The sequence below is a fragment of the Choristoneura fumiferana genome, chromosome 14, assembly GCF_025370935.1.
Source record: "Choristoneura fumiferana chromosome 14, NRCan_CFum_1, whole genome shotgun sequence".
Taxonomy (NCBI): domain Eukaryota; kingdom Metazoa; phylum Arthropoda; class Insecta; order Lepidoptera; family Tortricidae; genus Choristoneura; species Choristoneura fumiferana.
This window is the reverse complement of record NC_133485.1, coordinates 13526985-13549536: the sequence shown is the minus strand read 5'-3', so window position 1 is coordinate 13549536 and position 22552 is coordinate 13526985. Positions and strand designations below refer to the sequence as shown.

Genomic DNA, 22552 nt, shown 5'->3' with positions numbered 1-22552 from the left:
ATTAGTGTGGCCATGTAAAAATTTAAAAACTACTACTTCGTTCGCGGAATATAAACCAGTTATTATGACTAACCTTTTGTCCAAAACTACAAGAAGCAAAATCATATTTTTTTCTTGACTTCAGTCGTGCTGTGATCTTCAAAGTATAATAGTTTGATAATAGTAAAGCACTCAACTGCAAGCAACTGAAATAACTACTAACCGCCGAATTGGATCTCATTTTATTTAAGACACAATCCGAGCGATTTAAAATATTGACTTCAACAGAGGTTATTTTCTGAACTAAAAAAAATAATTATATTTATCTTACTCTATGATAATTAAAAAGAAAAAATAAATTTTGATACAGACAACGATTTAGTAATCTACCAATGCACTAAGGACATAGAAAGTAAAATATCGACTGACCTGACCAAGAATGAACAAGAAAAAACCTTGTTGTCGTCAACGAGACGCCTATCATATGGATCGATTAACGCATCCCTAGTACTGTCAGTCAGTTTGTTGTCAATTAACCATAGACAAAAAGTTAATAATTGATTGATCGTTCATTCACCTCACTGCTGACTGATGTTTTCGTGGTGTTTTACGATAATAAATAAATATAAACAATTATTGCGAAATAGCAAATCTAATAAGTAATCGCGATGGTCAGCGGTATGTGAAGTTAGTGCAATAAACTTTACGGAGTCAATGACAAGCAATTGCAATTGACTATCATCGTAAGAGCTATCTTTGTGCAATCTACCTGCTTTGTCGGGCATATTATTGTGAATAATTGATCCAGTCGGGACTTATAGAACATTACTTTTGAATGGACAAATGGTGTTTAAATACGGTGTGACTGTTATTTTGTCATGCAGGCGTATATTAGTGGCGCATTTTGAGGTAAATATGAGCGGTGAGTGTGTAGAGATACATATACCTATTCATAGAATGATTCATTTTTATCTGCTGCTCATCCAACTGGTTGTATTCGAATTTCAAAATAAAGAGACCGCATGATATTTTCGTTACATATAAGGAGAGAATAGATTTATTTTTAACAGTTTTCTTATGTTGAATCTGGTCGTAAAACCTCGCGCCCGATGCACTTTTGCGTTGTTTGTGAAATTGCGCATGATCCACGATGCAGCAGGTATTTACAAGTATAATTATTATCTTTATTAGTAGTCTTATTTCATTGACTGTCAGCATGATTTGGTTGTGGAAGGGTAGTGAAACTCGTAAATAAACCTGGTAGGTATTTATTTATGTAGTCTAGCTTTGTGTTCATTGTGTCGCAATTTCATAATGCCTCCTTTAAAAAGTCATGTGAAATGTGAATATAAATAAAAGAGGCAATTTGACATTTCAGCTTTATGAGACTAAGTCAATTTGAACCTCCACTTAAAGGTTAATAATTTAGCTAGTGCACTTACAGTTTGATTCAATATTTGTGGTATATCAAAGCAAATAAAAGTTTGAGTTTGAGATTATGACATTACATATGCAATTGATACAATGAAATGAAACCAATAATTGTATATATATATATTCACAATTAAAATCTAATTGGACTATGAGTTGGTTTATATAAAATGATTTGATGATGGTTTATGTTAAATGAGTTAAAATATTTAAAAGTGTATTCTATGATATGTGTTGAGAGCTGTAATTTTGCAAACATGCATCTAAGAGATAACATTGCAGGTTCGGTTAACAAAAAATAGGTACTATTAGCAAAAATTACTTGTATCAAAAATACTAATATCCACGTGGGCCCTCACATACTTTATAAAGGACCGATTAACACTAAGAATAACGGCTGAATGTACTTCGTAAAGTGCAAATTGATTATTGAAAAACAATCTTAAATATTTTTAAATAATATACAAAATAACAGAGCTGGTGAACCATGTCTAGGGCGTAAGTAAAAAAGTCTGTTAAAAAAGTTAGGTCCCAGGAGGATATCCTACTAATATTATAAATGTGAAAGTTTGTGTGAAGTGAGTGAGTGAGTGAGTTTGTGAGTGAGTGAGTTTGTGAGTGAGTGAGTATGTTTGTTACTTCTTCATGCTGAAACAGCTGGACAGATTTGAATGAAATTTAGCAAAAAGTTAGTTTATAACCTGGATTAAAACATAGGATACTTTTTATCAATATATTCCAACAAAATACGGATAAAATCTCTAAATAACAACTGCTGGGCTTAGAGTCATGAAATTTGGTATGTAGGTAGCTGCACGTCTGGAATAAAAAAAAACACATAGGCTACTTTTTATCCGGATGTTCCCACAGGATAGGGATAAAATCTCGAAATAACAAACGTTGGGTTTAGTCATGAAATTTGGCATGGGTGTATTAATTTAACGTCACTGATAACCACAATGTAATTTTAGGGAATTCCCACGAGAATTTAATAAGGTCTCGGAATTTAAATTCAACTGTTGTATATAATTAAAGCGTGCAAAGCCGCGGGTAAACGCTAGTATATAAATAAATTTTAACAAAATCCTTATTTAGTCAGTAAAATTTGTCTTACGAGTAACTTTCAAGTTGCTCTTGGTGATCAAAGACGAGGGGGACTGTGCCTGTCTGCAGCGGGATGTGAATAGAGTTGTAGAGTGGAGTTCGAGAAATAAGCTCCAGTTTAATATAGATAAGTGCACCGTAATAACGTTTGGCAGGGCCAAGGCGCCTCTCAACTACAATTATAAAGTGACGGGGGGCAGTTGAGCAGGGTGGACACCGTAAAAGACCTAGGAGTGCGATTAGACAGAGATATAAGTTTCAGGGGACATTATTGTTAGCATATGTAAAAAAGCTTACAGGATGCTTGGCTTCGTACTTCGGCGAGCGGCGAGTTTTACGAACGTCAAAGCGACCGCAGCTCTGTATAATGCTCTGGTATGGAGTCAGATGGAATGCAATGCGGCGATATGGGCTCCGCAATAGAGCAAATATATACATATGCTAGAGAGGATACAGAACAAATTTACCAGGTACTTGTACTGGAAACTGTTTGGAGTGTACCCTTTCTACCCATTGATGTACCGTACACTGTTCGTAATTGGCATGGTGGGATACAACAAATTAGAGGCACATAGAGACCTAGCCCTCGCTGGTTATGTGGTTAAAGTGCTGCGGGGGGAAGTATGCAACCCGGACATATTGCCGCAACTGAGCCTGCGCGTGTCCGACCAGTACGCGGCGCGGCGGCGGCGGCGGCCGCGGCTGCTGGTGAAACCGCGCGGCCGGACCAACTTGCTTCGGAACGCACCACTCAGCCGTACTGTGCGCACACTGAATCTAGTTGCTGATAAAAGTGATTTATTTCATTGTACCATGACTGAATTATTAGAAGTAATTATGCATGTATTATGTTATGTTTTAGAATAAGTAAATTATTGACAAAGTGTAAAATCATAATTTAGGCACTATTGCATTAGGTTATAACCTGTAATGAAAGTTGCTCGAGCATGAAATAAACAAATAAATAAAACAAATGAAATTGAGATACAGTTGTGTTTTATTGTATTTTATTATTTTTTTCATTTTATAAATAAATAAATACTTAACAAAAAAAAAAAAAAAACAAATGAATAAATAACTATTTTACTTAATTTTGGTTGCTCATAGTCCTTCCTAAAATGGTTTTCTGGGACTTACAATTTTATCCTGTGTCTACCTTCGGTCTAACACTTAACACATCGAAGCAAGGTTGATAAATATCTTTTATAAAAAAGACTTGGTCAAAGGACTGTCGGATTATGCATAATGAAGGGTTCTCTAGTCGAAACAAACTTATTCAAAATAGCTTTTGCCTGCGACTTCGTCCACGTGGAATAGTAACTTTGGGAAGTTTTTTTTTTAAGATACCTATTCTGCCAATACCTACATACAAACTACTGCGGTTTACTGAAAATAATCTATTTTACTAAACATTTTTTTTGTCTCACATTTTTTTGCTAAAACATAAATGTTTTGCGGGTAGCCACACTAGGTACGACGTGTATTCTACCCTGCTAACACAAAAGGACTAAGCTTCATAGTGAACTTTTGGCACCTTACGTCCTTTAGTGTAAGTTAGGAGGGTAGTATTTAGGGTTGCCACCTTTTTTTAGGGCAAATAAAGTATTTTTTCATTTTAGAAGGACAAAAATAAAGTACACAGAATAAAAAAAGAGTATTTATTATTTCTCCTTAAAAGTGGATACCAGTTTATTTAGTCTCATAAGTACTCATAACCAGTAACGATCCAGTAAGAATAAGTTTTACGTAAATAGGGTATTTTAGCGTACTTTATTGGTGTCGTAGATTATAAAGTACGCCTACATGAAAAAGGATATTAAGACCGCATTTTTACTTATTATACCTGCACTATACTTAATGGTGCACCCCCGCGAAACCGCGAGTAATACTTAGTATTGATAACACATACTTGCATCAGAAGTCAGAGGCCGTGGATAATGTATTAATGTCCCTTTCTAACCATCGCGTTTATGGAAAAGAGATCGTAGCTTTATGTCGATAAATGTAAAACTGAATGTATGTACAACTAATGCACCTATGTACATTCAGCATTAAAAGTAGGTGGCCTTGTTAGTATTAAAATACATAATCATTAATGTGTCGCTACTTACCTAACTGTGTGGATATGTATTGTTAGCCATATAGTTGCCTCGCGCTTTTAGTTCGCGTGGTATTTCTATTCATCTCATTAGGCGTTCTACGTGTTGTCTATTTGTAAGTACTTAATACTATTGTTGTGTCTTGTGTTGTGAATAAATGTATTTTCTTTCTTTATTTTTATTGTATTGTATACCTAACTCTTTATTGTACATCAAACATGAAAATGACAGTTAATAAAAATAAAAGAGTTGTAAAAAGGCAAATTTATCTCTTAAAGGGATCTCTTCCAGTTAACCTATATACCTTATGTATTATGCAGTTTTAAATACAGCCTGGTGTTCGGATCGGAACGGAACTCTTTGTTTGTGAATTCGACTCACACTTGGCGGGTTTTAATAGTCACGTCGTATTATTTATGTAGGCAAGTACTCATAACTTTATGAGTCGTTGGTTCTGTTTCGGGAATAAACTTTAGTAGTTATAGCATTTTCGTATGGAATGTTATCGATATCTGCTTTTAAAAGCATATCGATGTTTTGCGAAAATCATCAAGTCAAAATTGGGGCGTTGTCACTTTCGTTATAGAGTCAATCAATATTAGTATAGTCTATACAATTTTTTATCGTATATCGGAAGGAAAACTTCTTTTAAATAAAGGTTTTCCTTTTTGTTTTTTGGATGCACATGCCTACGTCATTATCATTATATAACTACACGTAACTAGTTACTGCGTATACTGATAGAGCGCACGAGCAGCCTGAACAAACCCAGCCGCTCAGCATATGCAAAAAAATTCAGCCTTCTTTCTTTTGAGCCAACCTCAGACTTGCTAAAGGGAGATTCAAACAGGAGTTTAAGGATTTGGTTCTTGCTCCCGGGCTACGTGTGCGAGCCCCTGTGCCGCGCGCTGGGTTTGGTTTGAGTACAGTGCGCGTGCGTGCTGGTCCCCTCAAATATTTCCGCAATTATTTATACCAATAAAGCCTGCCCTGAACAGCCTACCCTATTATTTCGACGGCTTATTCGAGTGCTCCTAACCCAAGGATTACGAGTGGACGTGACACATAATTTGTTTAAAAATTATAATGTCTTTAGATAGGGAATACTGAGGTAATTTTTTAGAGGGGATAAGCAGAAAACATTAAGCGGCTGTTTCACCATCCATTGATTAGTGTTAACTGACGGTTATATGTGATGCCGTCTCCGTTTATTCGAACAAAACAAATAGAGACGGCATCACACCTAACCGCCAGTTAACACTAATCAATGGATGGTGAAACAGCCCCTAAGTATACTACGCCATTTCTATTGTACAAATTGATTTTAACCAAGATTTATACCTTAACTTTTTATAAATTAATCTTCTATGCACATTTAAAACAGTACCTTGACTGACTGACAACGCACAACCTAAACCGCTAGGGCTAAAAAGATTTTAAATTTTGCAGAGATATGCCTTACGTATCGTAGCCACAAATAAAGTTTTTTTTTTTTACGGGATAGGCAACTAAACTAACCTAAATATTTTCAATTCACATAAACTAGTAATTTATTAAAGTGGACTAAGCTTGCTTTATAGGTCTTACTAAAAACTTAATAATATGAAATGTCGAGGACAGGGATGTCTATTTATTTATGATTCAAGACTACAGATTACAGAATTTGGATTGATTGATTCACTAACTGTTTTAGCATGTTTCGCGTAAAATATTAAGTTACAAAATTCATACATGTATGCGCGTGGTTTATTTGGACCATTTTTTATTTTGTTGTCGATATCTTTCTTTTCTCAGATTTCAATGAAATTTGGTGAATTGAATGTTGCTTATTCTGACTATGGTAAGCCCAATTTCACATTATGTCCTACAAATTTTTTCATTAAATTACACAAAATGTATGGAAATTTCGTAACTAAACTGAATGCGGAATGAGGAACTCAAAATGAAAAAAAAAACGACAACAAAATAAAAAATGGCCAATTTACGAGTTATCGTTATCCTCTACCAAAATAATACTTTTACAATGGTCATCCTGTACAATAGCTTTTTACCTATTGTCCGAAATCTGGACAGATAAAGCAAAGCCTCGGCGAAAGACTTGCAATAAAGGGAAACTTATTTCTTTTGAGATGCTGATAAATAAAACTTACAAAAACCATAGGCTGTAAAATAAGTCCCAAGCTTTCTTTCTAATGACCGGCCGTTCCCAATTTAAGACGTTTGCTTCCTTTGTTACAAATTACAACGTTATTTCCATGAACAATGAAGTTTTAAACCAACCGTGGCGAACAAATGCGCTTTCCGAAGGATGCGGGTTCTCGAAGGCTTTCCACGCAGGTAGTAGACTCTTACATTATTCTTGCGCACCGTTGCTGCTCAAACTTTAGCCCAGAGAAATGAGGAAAATGTGAATTAGCTTTCACCGGGTCACCGGGAGGCATATACCAGTTGTTCCGGAATACGCTTTCAAACGGGCGGCTTTAGTATTATGGATTGAAAAATTGGAACATAGAAACAAAGTCATCAACAAAATTTATATCGACACTAAGTCAAAGCGAAATATATTATACATATATAATTATATCTACGTACCAAATATTGGCGGAAATTGCAAATCAGGATAAGATTTAGTTACAAGATAAAGACTATTCCGTAGTTGTTACGTGGTAAAGTTCTTACCAAGTTTGATGAACAAATAAGTAATAGTGATGTAATAATGATGAAAATTGATAATGATACAAAAAAATGAAGCACACGAAGATTTCCGTCCGACTGTGTAATTAAATTAGTAACCATTAAACAAGTTGGATCAAAAACATTTATTGTATGAAATGAAAGCATCGATAAGCTAACACTTAGGATGTGTTTCAATTTAGTGTGCTATGTGTGCGCTAGTATGCTAGTGGTAAATAACTTTCTGGATCCGCCTTACCAAGTGGTGAGAGTTTGAGCACCATTTTGTTATCCCTTCGGAGGACTGCAGGGTGTTTCCGACCTGCGCAAATGCATTGTGCCGAACAAAAACCACTGGCTTTGGATTTTTTGCTGTCGTGGGGACAAAGAAACGACTGAAAAAGCCTCTGCGAATAACTAAGACTTACAAAAATTTGGTTGAGTAATTTGTAGTATGTAATTAACTAAAAGTAAGTATATTTACCAATAAAAGATTGTTAGTCTATGTTATCAGTATTTTCACTCAGAGTTGAATCTTCGGTATGAAATCGATCCAATTCGATTGAACATCAGACAGAGCCACGTCATACCTTATGGATTGAAATTATGAAGTGTATAATGTATATATTATACGTTATCTATAATCTCTATAAGTATCTCTGTTTTTTTTTATTAGATCTGCAGCTCAGACTGATGAATTACAAAAAAAGAGATAGTATTACAAAGAAACGTGCGTTGTAGGTTGGTATTATTGATTATATTTTGGTTTTGTAGCATTCCATGTCAGGATAGTCCGCCTAGAAATAGTTAGCACTCCATTCTGCATTTCACCTAGTAACAGTAGTAACCTACTTTACTCACGAACACAATTAGGTACACGCTCTTAGTCGTTAAGGTGTAGTAGGTAGCGTATAAGACATCTAGTCGTATAAGTGGCTTTACCACCTGCCTAAGTACCTAATAAGCATGACAAGTTGAGATTTATGATTGGTTTTTTGGGGTCTTTTTGTATTTTTTATTCCAACTCCAAATTTGTTACTTTTACGTGTATGTATCGAAATGGTTCGAATTTTCGATATGGTTTCATGGGATTCCCGTAAAAGTAACAAATTTCGAGTTGAAATAAAAAATACAAAGACTCCCAAAAAAAAAACAAAACATACTTAATTTGATTGCTGAGTAGCGACATCTCTTGTCTGGGTGAGCGGTTAGTTCTGAAAGAATGTGACGTCTCTCGATGAGAGCGAAACATAGATGTCGCTAGTGCTGCTGCTTAAGTAGCGTAGCGTAGTAGAAAGAAAGCAACCTGAAATTCGTGTCTAGATTCCTGTCCAGCGGTGGTGTAGGGGTTATAGAACGCAGCACGGATTGCTGAGGACCTGGGTTCGATATCCAGCGCTGGTCTCTTTTTCTGGTTTTTCTGTGCATCCATGTCTCAGTTTGTATTTTTGATAGTTGAGATTTGTTTGAAATAAACAATTTTTACATTCAGTAAAACAATAATTAAAAACACATCAAAATTTAAAATACAACAACACAATTAAATTAAGAATCAGGCGTTATCGGAGGTCCAATCAATGAACTAAAACAATTTCCTTGCTCACCCGCGAATTACAGCTAAGTAATGGTGAGAGTGAGAGCGGAATGACGCATGACATCCACACTGTAAGTTCCACACGGAACTCCTAATTAGTCCTAAGTCAGTTCCATACCCATATTGCTGCCAGGACATTGGTATAAAAAGTAGTTAAACCATTTAAAAAAAAAATATATATGGTAATATTGTTTGCTTGCCACAACCCCGCGGGCTTGACAATGTAATCCCATAACATATATTATGAAATCCAACTGATAACACTGTTCAAATTTCTATTGTTATTCTTGAAAATACATCTGTATTCTTATTCATTTATGCAAACGTGCGCTTTGGCCGCATTTAAGTACCACGCTTTTTAGGATTTTTGTACAGGCAGTGAAAGAAATCTGACTGCGGTAGGTATCACCTCAATACCATCACGTTGTTAGTTTTAAATTAGATACTTGTTAAGCGGATGACCTGGTTAAAGTCGCGGGTTCACGGTGGACGCAAGCCGCTTCCAACCGAGGCAACTGGAGGCCTATGTCCAACAGTGGACTTTGGCTGGTATGATGATCATGACTTGTTAAGCATAACTATGATGGGAGAACTGAGTAGTCCAGGATTTTACAGAAATTATTTTGGTACCTATGATACGCATGGCGTTATGTAGTTTAGTGGTATCCATAAACTTGTGTTTCGAGTTACGAACTTTTGTCTTGGGTCAGTTGGGTCTTTCTCGTAAGTTACATTGGTTCATCGCATTACAAATGAGTACAGATCGATAAACGGAATCATGTTAGAAGCGTTACAGATATGTATTGGGGCATTAGATGGCATTGGTGCGCCCTTTGCAGGATATAAGGGCGCTGGCATCGATTTTTGGCACCCTCCGGACTCGGAGCCGCGGGGGCGCGCTAAGATGGCGGCGCTGGGGTCCGGACCTGCCTCAAGCCCGGAGCTATCCCAAGGTCACGTCGCCCGCACATGCTGCTTCCCAAAATACGAAATCTTGAGCAACTATCTCCCTCGCAACTATAAAGAACAGGCGCCGTCTCCCTCCCGCGTTGGCTTGGGATTGCCTCTCATCAATATTGTTGTTATGTTAGCTAGGCCAGGGTTGACAGAGTTGATTATTGTTAATGATTGTTTGACCATGACCGTTATCAAATCAGACCAGCAATGAGCGAGTGGTTTTTTATTATCAGTTCCTAAAGAGTTCATTAACGTAGTTCGTTATACCAAATTCGGGAAAGTCTTAATGTATTTACTTTGAATTAGTAGATACATAATTATTATTGATACGTCAATAAAACATAACACTAATTTGTAACAAATTAATAATAATGTCAGTTGTAACGTTGGTATTTTCATCATAACCAGTAGGGCTACTACGAAACTCGAAGTTCGTATCGTACCGTCCCTCTTGCTCTCGTATTAAATAGTATAAGTGTCAGAGGGACCGCACGACACGAACTTCGAGTTTCGTAGTAGCCCTGCAGTTACGTTTGCCAACCCTAATCATAGTAAACGCTCTTTATCTATATTATGGAAAATTTTGGAATGCGACATTTAATGTTACTGTCTCGCTCTAACACGGGTACGACTCTATTCGCGTCCTGTTCTGGGGTAGCTACCTACGAATGAGGGGTAGTGGTAGGGAGCGCACAAAAGATTTGGGATAGATTTTTTTTCGCAAACTGCAGTTTATGGAGAGGCACAGTGCATCCATAACATCCGTTGGATGAACACGTCCAGTGATATTTTATTTTTTTGATTTGTTACAGTAAATATTTAGTTTGTTTGCCACTTAAGTTTTTGTTTGCTGGCCGTAAATTCAGTGGTACAACTTTAACCATTTGTTTTGGTCGATATTGTAAGTACAAATAAATATTTTGTTTTTATTTATTCATATTTTCTGGGTTTCCACTCCGCTTAAGATGGCGGCGCTGGGGTCCGGACCTGCCTCAAGCCCGGAGCTATCCCAAGGTCACGTCGCCCGCACATGCTGCTTCCCAAAATACGAAATCTTGAGCAACTATCTCCCTCGCAACTATAAAGAACAGGCGCCGTCTCCTCCCGCGTTGGCTTGGGATTGATTCTCATCAATATTGTTGTTATGTTAGCTAGGCCAGGGTTGACAGAGTTGATTATTGTTAATGATTGTTTGACCATGACCGTTATCAAATCAGACCAGCAATGAGCGAGTGGTTTTTTATTATCAGTTCCTAAAGTTCATCACGTATGTATATTTCAGTAAATTGAAAATTTAAGAGTTAGTTATCCTAGATTATTATTGATTTGATAACGTGCACTAATTTTAACAAATTGGAGCAAAATGTAGTGTAGTTGTATTTTATCATAACCAAGGGCTACTACGTCGAAGTTCGTATCGTACCGTCCCTCTCGCTCTCGTATTAAATAGTATAAGGGTCAGAGGGACCGCACGACACGAACTTCGAGTTTCGTAGTAGCCCTGCAGTTACGTTTGCCAACCCTAATCATAGTAAACGCTCTTTATCTATATTATGGAAAATTTTGGAATGCGACATTTAATGTTACTGTCTCGCTCTAACACGGGTACGACTCTATTCGCGTCCTGTTCTGGGGTAGCTACCTACGAATGAGGGGTAGTGGTAGGGAGCGCACAAAAGATTTGGGATAGATTTTTTTTCGCAAACTGCAGTTTATGGAGAGGCACAGTGCATCCATAACATCCGTTGGATGAACACGTCCAGTGATATTTTATTTTTTTGATTTGTTACAGTAAATATTTAGTTTGTTTGCCACTTAAGTTTTTGTTTGCTGGCCGTAAAGTTCAGTGGCCCACAACTTTAACCATTTGTTTTGGTCGATATTGTAAGTACAAATAAATATTTTGTTTTTATTTATTCATATTTTCTGGGTTTCCACTCCACTTAACTTTACTCGTTTTAGGGATTTTTTAAAAATTCGTATAAGTTATTAGGGTTTTTTTTTAATTATAGATATTTCTTTATAAATGATCATGATTATAATTGGTCCTTTTTGTGTTTCTAGAACGATTTACAAAATAATTTTAAATATTAATTTAAATTGGCCAAGTTCTGGTGTATTTATGATTGTGGTGCATGTAGAGTCAAAACACAAACATGGCATAAGAAAATATTTTTTAAACCCTATGTCATCACATCATGTATATTACAGTAAATTGAAAATTAAAGAGTAAGTTATCCTAGAGCCCTTTGATTTGATAACGTGCTTTTAGTTTTAAGTATTGGAGCAAAACGTATGTAGGTACTTTAAAAATTAACTTGTGCGTTGGTGACCAAAGAACTGTTCTTTAAAGATAAATATTAGCGACATTCATTACCTAAACCAACTAAACTAAATAAACTTGTGTCTGATATTATTTTATCGAATATTTTATGTATATATAAAATTCTAAGTCCTGACTGACTGAATGATACAGCCCAAACTGCCGAAGCTAAAGCCTTCAAATTTGACACACATCCTTGAGTGTCATAGAGATACACTAAGAAGGATTTTTTCTAAATTCCTACGGGATAGGGAATAATGGGATATATATATTTTCGCTTTAAAGTGGCTCTATCTCTGTAACTATATTTATTAGAGACTTCAATTTGCTATACAAGTAGGTAGGTAGGTACTTACTAGCACCTAAAATAATTAAAAACATTTTTTCAGGATATACCGAAATTCCTATGGGATAAGAAATAAAGAGTACTATTTTATACTAACATACTAGCTGACATAGAGACTTGATAGGTATTTGGAATACCTATATATTTTTTTATTATGATGATGATAAAGTACTAAAAAGAGACTTAGAACTTCCCGCGGGATAGGGAATATTTTTTATACTAACTGACTAGCTGATAAAGAGTATGTGTTGAGTTGATATATGGCAGACACTTAAATTCCCTGAAAACCAAAGAGTTCCGCTAAAAAGAAATTAAAATTCATAAGTATAAAATTTGTATGCTGAAAGGCAAGACATGAAGGACAGGACATAAAATTATTGAACATCTTTATACCTATTCAATTCAATAATTGTATATAGGAACTCATGTTTGACAAATAAATTATCTTTATCTCTTTCTATTTGTTCGTTTATTTTCATGGGTAATCTGCTTGGTAGATTTCGATAAAAAGGAAATACGCTACTTTTATCTTGAAAGTTATTGTTTCACGCGAAAAAATTATCTAACGCGGACGAAGTCGCGAGCGGATAACTAGTTGACTATAATTTAAAAAATATACGAGTATATATATCATGCATGTGACAATTAATTAAAATCAATTGACCTAGTTTCAAATTAAGCAAAGCTATGTATATCTAGGCAACGGATAGATATACATACTTGTACGAGTATAATGAATACTGTCCTGCTAGTGCTTAGCCGAAAAGCTCTATCTCAATCAGAGTTCCTCAAAATCTACTTTTTGTAAATTGTATTTTCGCACCTTGAAAAACAATCCTTAAAGATGTTAAAACTTTATTTATAGGTATTTTGGACCATATATATTATTGACATAAGCAGATTATATCTAATTTCTGTCATTTGTGCTATTTTGTGAGATACCGCTATTTTGATTAGAAAAAAAAAACCGGCCAAGAGCGTGTCGGACACGCCCGAAATAGGGTTCCGTAGCCATTACGAAAAAATTTAATAATATGTTTCGGCTTAGTAGGGCAGAATACTACGGTTTTCAGATAAATTTTACCTGGGGATTTTAAAGTTTTTGTATAAATATTACGTAGCGTATTTTTTTCTTGCGTTTTTTTGTATTTTTAGCGTATCTATAAGACGAGCGTGAATGGGAACGTTGAAAGAGGAAGGCCTAGACGAACGTACCAAGATAATCGGGGACGTTCTGAAGAAAGGTTGGGTCAGGAGTACTCTAAACCGACGTGCATTTTTGATAAGATTGATGAATGTAGAGGAAGCGAGAGTTGTATGCCAGAATCGTAGCAAGTGGAAGGGTGTAGTCTCTGCCTACCCCGTTGTGAAAGATGCGTGATTTTATGTATGTATTTTTTCCTATAGCTCGCTCGAGTCTCATTTATACCAAACCCCTACTACATAAATATTTATGTGCTTAGAGCCGCAGACGTGCCGTTAAACAACTATGACCTACGTTCTCCAAAAACTTAAGCGTCATAATTATGTTTCTATTTCAGGTCTGATGTGACTTGCCTGAATCAATGTCGTCGTTTGGGAATTTACCGCGGGGGCGGGGCGGGCCCACGAGCGCGTCGGGCAGCGCGGGCGCGGCGGCAGGCCGCGACGAGCCGCATGCCATATCGCACATCATCTCGAGCATGCTCGACAACAAGCCCTCCGCGCTGCACGCCAGCTCCACCTCTTCTCCCATGCCCTACGACATCTGGGCCTTGCCCCCAACCACCATGCACCACCCCCTCGGACCCATCACTCGTGAGTACAACACCACCTCCAACAACAACAACCAGCACCACTCCAAAGAGGATAACTCGAGCGGCTCTCCCGGCACCTCTTCTTCTGTGTCCATCACGTGCTTCCGGTGTGAGGAGCGCACGCCCACCACACGCTGCCTCGAGTGTAACGACATTTTCTGCCATGACTGCTGCCATAGCGCCACCTCCGACTGCCAGATCAGAGAGCATACGCTACTCCCCATCCACCAGATATCGCCTATCGGCGTAAGACCCAGCTCGGTCACCAACGAGAAGGAGGTATATTGCGAACTACACGCCGAACCGGTCAGGTTCTACTGCGAACCCTGCGTCGTTTTCATCTGCCAGGAATGCACGCTCTGGATGCATAAAGATCACGCTTATACGCCCATCAAGGGCGCACTTGACATGTGCCGTCTAGGCGTTTTAAAAGCTATTGAAGATACTAAGACGGGAACAAAAGCTATTAAAACTGCCATAGATCGTGCGGTAGCCGTATCAAAGTCCTACGAGAAGGAAACCACCGATGCTAATTTAAAAATTAGAAAGGCGATGCGTTGTTACGCGCAAGCTATAGAAGACCGCGAGAAGTATTTACTGGACAAAGTGGAAAAGCTGAGAATTTCCAAAATGAACGAGCTCACTGAGCATATGAACACGCTGCGCGGCATCCTTTCTGGCCTTGCTCACACTAATGAGACGCTGGTACGGAGCATGGAATCAGAAGGTATTGATTTATTTATGGCCAAAGAAAAGGGCAGGGCTCAAGTTGATTTCTATTCGTGCATGTTTAAACAAATGTACGTGATGGAGGAGAGGATTCTTTTTATACCTCCAAATTATGAATTAGTTGATCAACTGAAGAGGCAAGGCGATGTGCAACCGTCGCTGGCCAGCTCCTCGTATTCTGTGGGCAATCTTCCTCCCGCCCTACAGCAACCTCGACAGGCTTTGCAGTCCGCCCAAACTTATCCACCTGCGTCATCCTATAAAATGCCATCCACCAATAGCGTCAGATCTGTGCCTGATTATATGCCTTGCCACACCAGGGCTTCGCATCACTGCCTGCAATCTTATAATCTCCCTCGCGGAATCGGCCAGGCTATTCCTGGATTCTGGGATGCTGTATCCGTAAGACAGACTAGAAGCCCAATACCTGGTGTTCCTACGTTTTCTTTTGGCAAAGAGGGCCAGGATGAGGGCCAGGTGTCCCGACCATGGGGTTTGTGTGTCGATAGAGAGGGCAACATTATAGTTGCAGACAGAAGAAACAATCGGATTCAAATTTACAACAGCCGTGGAGAATTCAAATCAATGTTCGGATGCAAGGGAACCGAGCCTGGCGAATTCGATCTGCCGGCTGGTATTACCACAGATACATACGGGCGAATAATAGTCATAGACAAAGATAATCATCGAGTGCAGATCTTCACTTGTCATGGAGAGTTCATTCTGAAGTTCGGTTCATTTGGCAAAGAGTGCGGCCAATTCCAGTATCCTTGGGACGTTGCGGTCAACACTTTGGGAAACATTGTCGTGACCGATACACGCAACCATCGCATCCAGCTCTTCACCAGCGAAGGCGCTTACATCACAAAGTTCGTGTTCGAGGGGGCCAACCCCAACAAAATGTTAAAGGGGCCGACGACTCCGAGGGGCGTGTGCTTCACGACATCAGGAAATATAATCGTGTCCGATTTCGAGAACCACCGTTTGCTTATGGTGGATCCGACTCTGTCGAAGGTGTTGTGCTCTATAGGGCGTGAGGGATCGGGTGTAGGGGAGCTGAACCGTCCGTCAGGGATAGTGACGGATGACGACGGGCGCATCATCGTGGCGGACTCGAAGAATCACCGCGTATTGGTGTTCACGGCGGAGCTGCGTATCCTGTGGGCCGTGGACTTGAAGAGCCCGGGGCTAGACGACAAAGACCGTCCTAGCGACGTGGCTCTCACTCCCGAGGGATACCTCGTTGTCCTCTTCGAGACTCTGCCAGACACCGCTCGCGATCTCTCCTCGCACGGCAAGCAGTACATCAAGGTATATTAATTCGCTAACTTAATGTATTATGTATATGGTATATCGGTATAGGTCTCGAGGGGAAACCGGACCCAAGACGTGAAAGTTCCCGATTTTTCAAATACGATTAAAGACTATTTCGCCAAAAATATTAACTTGACATCGGGATTTTAGTGCTACTTTATAAATATATTTGATGTAAGGTTAGTTAAATTATGGAAGTAACTAGGTTTCTTCTCGATTACTATACCTACTAGCAGTGGCCTAAGGTCGTCCGTATTCTACTTTGTTCTTTTGTGATTTCTTTTGATAACGTGCCAATTTTATTAATCATTGGAATGGTCCGAGCGAGCCTAGCTTGTTCTGAATCTAAGCATTTGCTCATGATAAGTATTTGCAAATCAAATTTTCTTATATTTTGTTAGATGTTTGGTTACCATAATAGTCATTTGTTTTTGATATCAGCATTAGACTAGTCTTTAAGGACCAAACGTACTTGACGTAGTAGCACTTAACTTGTATCGGTAGCCGTCATTATCCCGTAGTCTAACCTGGTATACACCAAATCTATAATCGGAGCACTTACATTATGTCGACTACGCTTTGTCCGATTAGACTTACGATTAATATTATTAAATAAGAAAAACCTACAAATCGTAAGGAAAGTGAAATCACAATGTGATGTAAAAGATGTTTTTATGTGAGATAATTTAGAAACTTGAAAAGTATTTTTCCAAAATGTTAGTTTATGACTTATGAGTTTTTAACTTGGTTAAATCATTAAACTCAAGCGTCGGTGTTTCCTCATACACTATTTCACATTTACTTTGATATTAATATCTAGGTATATTCATTTTTGTTGAACGCTGTTATAAAGCGGTATAATATAACTTAATTGGCGAGAAAGCTGCACATTTTCTCAAACACTATTAAATTTATTGAAACGCAATGTAGCGTAGTATTATCGTGCAAGCAAGTCAATGCAATAAAAGTTTAAGACTGACTTTAGAAGACTGTCTTAATAACGCGGAACCGCGTGCCTGTGCCGACGGCCGCCGACATTCGACGCGCGTATTAATAATTTGAATAAGTATCGTGATATTTTTATTTCATGTTAAATTTGAGCGATTTTTTTTTAAACTTAAATTTAGTGAAAATAATTGAGACTGCAGCTTAAATTAATAAATAAAAAAACTTGCATAAAACGCGAACGAAGAACTGAATTACGAATCGTAGCGTTCGATTAAATATTGGTACATTGTCAACCTGTTACTGCGTGTAACATTTTTGTTTATTAATTAATTGATTTTGTATTTAGGAGAGATCAAGAGGGTTGTTAAGTTAAATAGTTTCTCTATACACTTTATTAGATATTCATACATTTATGACGAACGGATACAAAATTTGAACTTAGTACCCAGTCAATCTCCTGCACTTACTTACCCAATAAACGTAGTTAAAATAAACTATTGAAGCATTTAATTCTAATTTATAATAAAAACCGAGCAAGTGAGAGTTTAACTCGCACACTAATGCACGAATGGTTCTTTACAACCATGCATGGTGTATAGATCGAGCAAAACGCAGATAACATTTCGTTCACGAATCCTAAAAACCCTCCGACCGTTCCATAACTAGATGTTCCCAGCTGCTGCTTAGACTACTTAGTACTGCTTGCGGTGACCTAGTTCTCAGAAGAATTCAGCGATTCTTGGAGCCAAGGTGCGGGCGCCACTCGGTACCCAAAGGGTTTTTATCACTGGCCAACTCTAAACACTGTAATAAAATGTCAGTAAGAGTTAATTAGGCATGTGAATTGGAAAATGTACAACCTAAAAAGACATATGTAATAATTTCTGCATTGTTGATTTAACTACGTTTATTAGTGTTATGATATTATGTAAGAATTGAGATTAACTTTTTAAACTAGCATTCGCAGACGTCGATAATATCACTTAAGTTTATAGAGTAACTTGTAACTGATTAGCAAATGATGCGACTTTAATCAAACGATTAAAGGAATTGGGTTTAGGGTTAGGTACATAATTGATAGATATTCTTCTACAAAGAAATAATTTTTACTTAGTTAATTGTGTGCTCTTATATACAATCAAAATTGTTGTATTAGTTTAAATATTGTAGTGAAATTTTGTCCTTGAATTCTATAAATGCATAATAAGTCTATTACTAGAGATACGTCGAAGTTATTCGATTTTAAACGCTGTGTTCAGTCTATATGTGTTCACTTAATGTATTTAATATAAGTTTATGTATGTAGTAACATGCCTGGTGGGCATGGTATGAAAGGTTGATTCATACAAGAGCTTCGTACGTAGATAAATACAAATATACCTAGTAGCGCCAACGATCGCGGCGCCTCTGCGCCACGAGAGGCCGTCGTCGTCGCCGCGAGTAGCTTTTACAACTGTACATAGAGCGTAGCTGTCGCTTTGCTGTTGTGAGGACTTACTAATAATCGCATGTTATAATAGGGCTAAACGATACAGTATCTTTAACGAGCAGTCTATTTGTCGAGTAGGGTGCCATATCACGACACTTGTGAAGACGAGAACCACGGTTCTACCATGGGACGTTACCGTATATCATAATAATTGCTTGATAGACAAGTAGTTAAGTTGTATTGTAAGACACACTCCCCAATATATATATTTTAGATATCATACCTACTCATTAATAAGCATAGCATGGTCATCGTCGTGGCGTTTGTATTACGAGCGAACTTTTCTTAAATAGTTGGGAAGTGTTGCTCTTAATTATTTAGGACAATTAGGATGTAAAAGTTAAACTAACATTTTCTCTTTTGTACGTAGGATTAAGTTAGGATAAATTAAATACATATGTTTTTCGACTTACCCGATATCCTAGCCGGATATCCATTAGTGTAAACACTAAAACAATTCAAGCAACAATTTTCATGTGATGCGGAATTTAGAATTTAATAAGGAACTGATTATGTTATAGTCGTAATTAGATCGAGAGTCTGAACTTCAATAATTGCCTAAGAAACGAAAATTGTTGTTTGAACTGGGTCCGCGTGGACAATGCCGTTCTGACTTCCGAGCCTGTATTTGGGTTGAGAGATGCGTAATGTTTTTGATATACTGGCTCATGTCTAGGGTTTTGTGCCACAAAGGATGGTCTCTTGTGTGTCTTTGTGACACTTTTTTACGTGTTTTGGCGCCCGTCCTGTGATGGCGCCTTCTGCGGAGCGTCGCTCCACGCGGGCCGGGTGCAGTCTGTGTTTTGGCGCCCGTCCTGTGTTAGCGTCCTCTGCGGAGCGTCGCTCCAAGCGGGCCGGGCGCGGTCTGTGTTTTGGTGCCCGTCCTGTGTTAGCGTCCTCTGCGGAGCGTCGCTCCAAGCGGGCCGGGCGCGGTCTGTGTTTTGGTGCCCGTCCTGTGTTAGCGTCCTCTGCGGAGCGTCGCTCCAAGCGGGCCGGGCGCGGTCTGTGTTTTGGTGCCCGTCCTGTGTTAGCGTCCTCTGCGGAGCGTCGCTCCACGCGGGCCGGGCGCGGTCTGTGTTTTGGTGCCCGTCCTGTGTTAGCGTCCTCTGCGGAGAGTCGCTCCACGCGGGCCGGGCGCGGTCTGTGTTTTGGTGCCCGTCCTGTGTTAGCGTCCTCTGCGGAGCGTCGCTCCACGCGGGCCGGGCGCGGTCTGTGTTTTGGTGCCCGTCCTGTGTTAGCGTCCTCTGCGGAGCGTCGCTCCACGCGGGCCGGGCGCGGTCTGTGTTTTGGTGCCCGTCCTGTGTTAGCGTCCTCTGCGGAGAGTCGCTCCACGCGGGCCGGGCGCGGTCTGTAGTGTAAGTGAGTGGTGTAGTCGAGTGTGCGTGTAGTTTGCGTCTTGACATATTGACAGATTCCGATATAATTATATAATTATTAATATTTTGTTTTCAAATCAGTGATATTTTTGTTCGGTGCCATTATTAAAGTATTACGTTATTTTAAAAATAATGTGTGGCATGAGATGCATTTTTTTATTATGTATTTTCGGAGACTAACACTTTTGTGTGGAATTCAATATTTCTTTACGACTTAATATTTAACAACGAATCTCAAATATTCATAAAATCACAGTTGTTTAAAAAAAACGTTTGGATTTGCAAAGCAAACGCAGACAACCATAATGGTAATGTACCTACTGATTACGAGAGCATTCTAAGAATGTCACCAGTCTGTCATAATGACGAAAAGTAATTTAACGTATAGTCTGCCACTGGGTGTGGTCTCGGCGTCCAACTTTTCCATCCTTTGTAAACAATGCTGATGGAGTGGTAACAATCTAGCCAGTAGTCAGATTTAAAATCTTTGCTCGTATCGTTTCTATAGAAGATAGTCAGCTCGGAGCGGCTCAAAACGATTGAATAATTATGAGAACATATTAATGTTACCACTTCACCTTGCATGAAGGTCCAGCATCGGCGCCCTAGGCCGCCGCGGCGCGACTCCGGGCCAGCTTAGCTGGAAGCTAAATGGGGCACGACTTAATTTTAAAACACTTTTAAGCTTGGTTATGTTTTTTTATATTTTTTTTGTTACTGTCCTTGAGATTGTGGTAATATCGAAGATTGATTGTTTTAAACTTTCATGATTTTCACGCGTATTTATGTGTATGATATCACTATAGGTACATAATAAATATGGTAGGTAAATACATTTTGAAATAACTTTGACGTCGGATAGTGACCGTATTATGTTTTGACGGTTTCTTTTGCCTCAGCCCTTGTAAAACACGACCTTTATACAACAGGCTCATCGTGAAGCTTTTCGAAATTACCACGATTCCGGGGCGAAATTTCCGTCGCTGCAGCGACGAGTACCTATTTTGTGAGACCTGCTAGCAGCTAGCAGTATAATTGTGGTTTTGTGATAAATGCAATAAAATTGACAACTTAATGATAAATAATTGAAACGTAATCATAATTTTTTACAAGTTTTTGATGCTAAACGTTCAGCGGCCGATGTATTCAGGCGGGAGACGCAACTCGGTACAGCATAAAACTCATTCGGTTACGAGATTTTAGCTAATTGTACTAAGCCATTTTCGTGCTATTTTTGTAATGTTAAATAGGCGCTTGTGTTGTGTTAGTCTTAGTGGTAAATAACATTAATTTGTCTCCTAATTGTGTTCATTTTTCGTTACGTGGCCACGACCGTCCCAACAGCCCGATCAATTGGAACAGAGGTAAACTAACCATTAGTGACGGTATAATAGAAACGTCGGATTCTAACATAACTTTTTCCAATCCGCATTTGCTTGTGCTGTTGGGCGCCAAAAGTCACTTTAAAAAACTGTCGAATGATTTATGTGGACATGTGCTATCGAGCGATACAAATCCACTCTTTACCAGCACGATTACAAGTAGGAGAGGAATGTAATGACGGTAAATATCATGTGTTACGGAGATAAGTAGTATTTTTGTACACGGGCCTCGGCGGGAGCGGTTGTCTGCGGCAGCCGCGCCCGCCCGCCGCTAGTTGTGTTCAAAGTTAATATTATAACCGCATCTACCTCACTTGTGAAGCATTGAAGACTGAATATTATTGGAATTAATGTAACGGTGGTCAGATCACCGCTTAGAAGTCTGTTGTCTACTGATTCTGTACGCCCAAAATACTACTGTGTGCTTTACATTTTCAACATAATTTGTTTGTTTCTAGGTACATAGTAATATTGTAACCATTGCAAATGTTTAGTGACCTAGTGGACAGCAGTCTTTACTATCTTTTTTTTTATAACTATATCTTACGTTAACTTCGGTAATACTGTTAAATGAAGACTGAAATTTTATAAAATGTTCCTATATTTTAATTTAGTGCTACCGTATTTGGTTTACATTATTTTGCCCTATCGGTAATTTATCATTACATTCTCTTATTAATTATAACTGACGCTATATAATGTCATGAAATTTTTGAAATTTTTAATGGAATTTTGTATGAAAATTTAATAAAGTGATTGATAGAACAGTGGTGTTATTATTTAAGCAGAAGTGGAAAAGAGATTTTAAGTTAGTGGCCAATGTGTGATAATATGTTTAATTACAAAGCTCAACTTCCTTGCCAACGTCTCCTTTTCACCTTGAAAGTTTCGAAAGTTATTAACGTTTGTATTATCGCAGTTGTAGTGATATTGACGTTCTGCGAATGGGCTAAAACACATAAAAAAAACTTGAGATACTCATATCCCTAAACGATGTTTTGATTCATCCTAT

General features: G+C 38.3%; 1 protein-coding gene across 3 annotated transcripts; it reads left to right on the top strand.

Annotated features, from left to right (window-relative positions):
* Positions 1–536: 536 nt before the first annotated feature.
* Positions 537–22305, top strand: wech (tripartite motif containing 71 protein wech). 3 transcript variants are annotated; one of them, XM_074097848.1, is made up of 2 exons: positions 537–888; positions 14048–22305. In XM_074097848.1, exon 2 carries the CDS (start codon positions 14072–14074, stop codon positions 16349–16351), a length of 2280 nt encoding a protein of 759 aa, XP_073953949.1. In that variant the 5' UTR covers positions 537–888; positions 14048–14071; the 3' UTR covers positions 16352–22305. The 3 variants fall into 3 exon arrangements, with proteins under 3 accessions (XP_073953949.1, XP_073953950.1, XP_073953948.1); XM_074097849.1 differs by having other exon boundaries at positions 537–901; XM_074097847.1 differs by lacking the exon at positions 537–888 and adding an exon at positions 11542–11721.
* Positions 22306–22552: the final 247 nt, after the last annotated feature.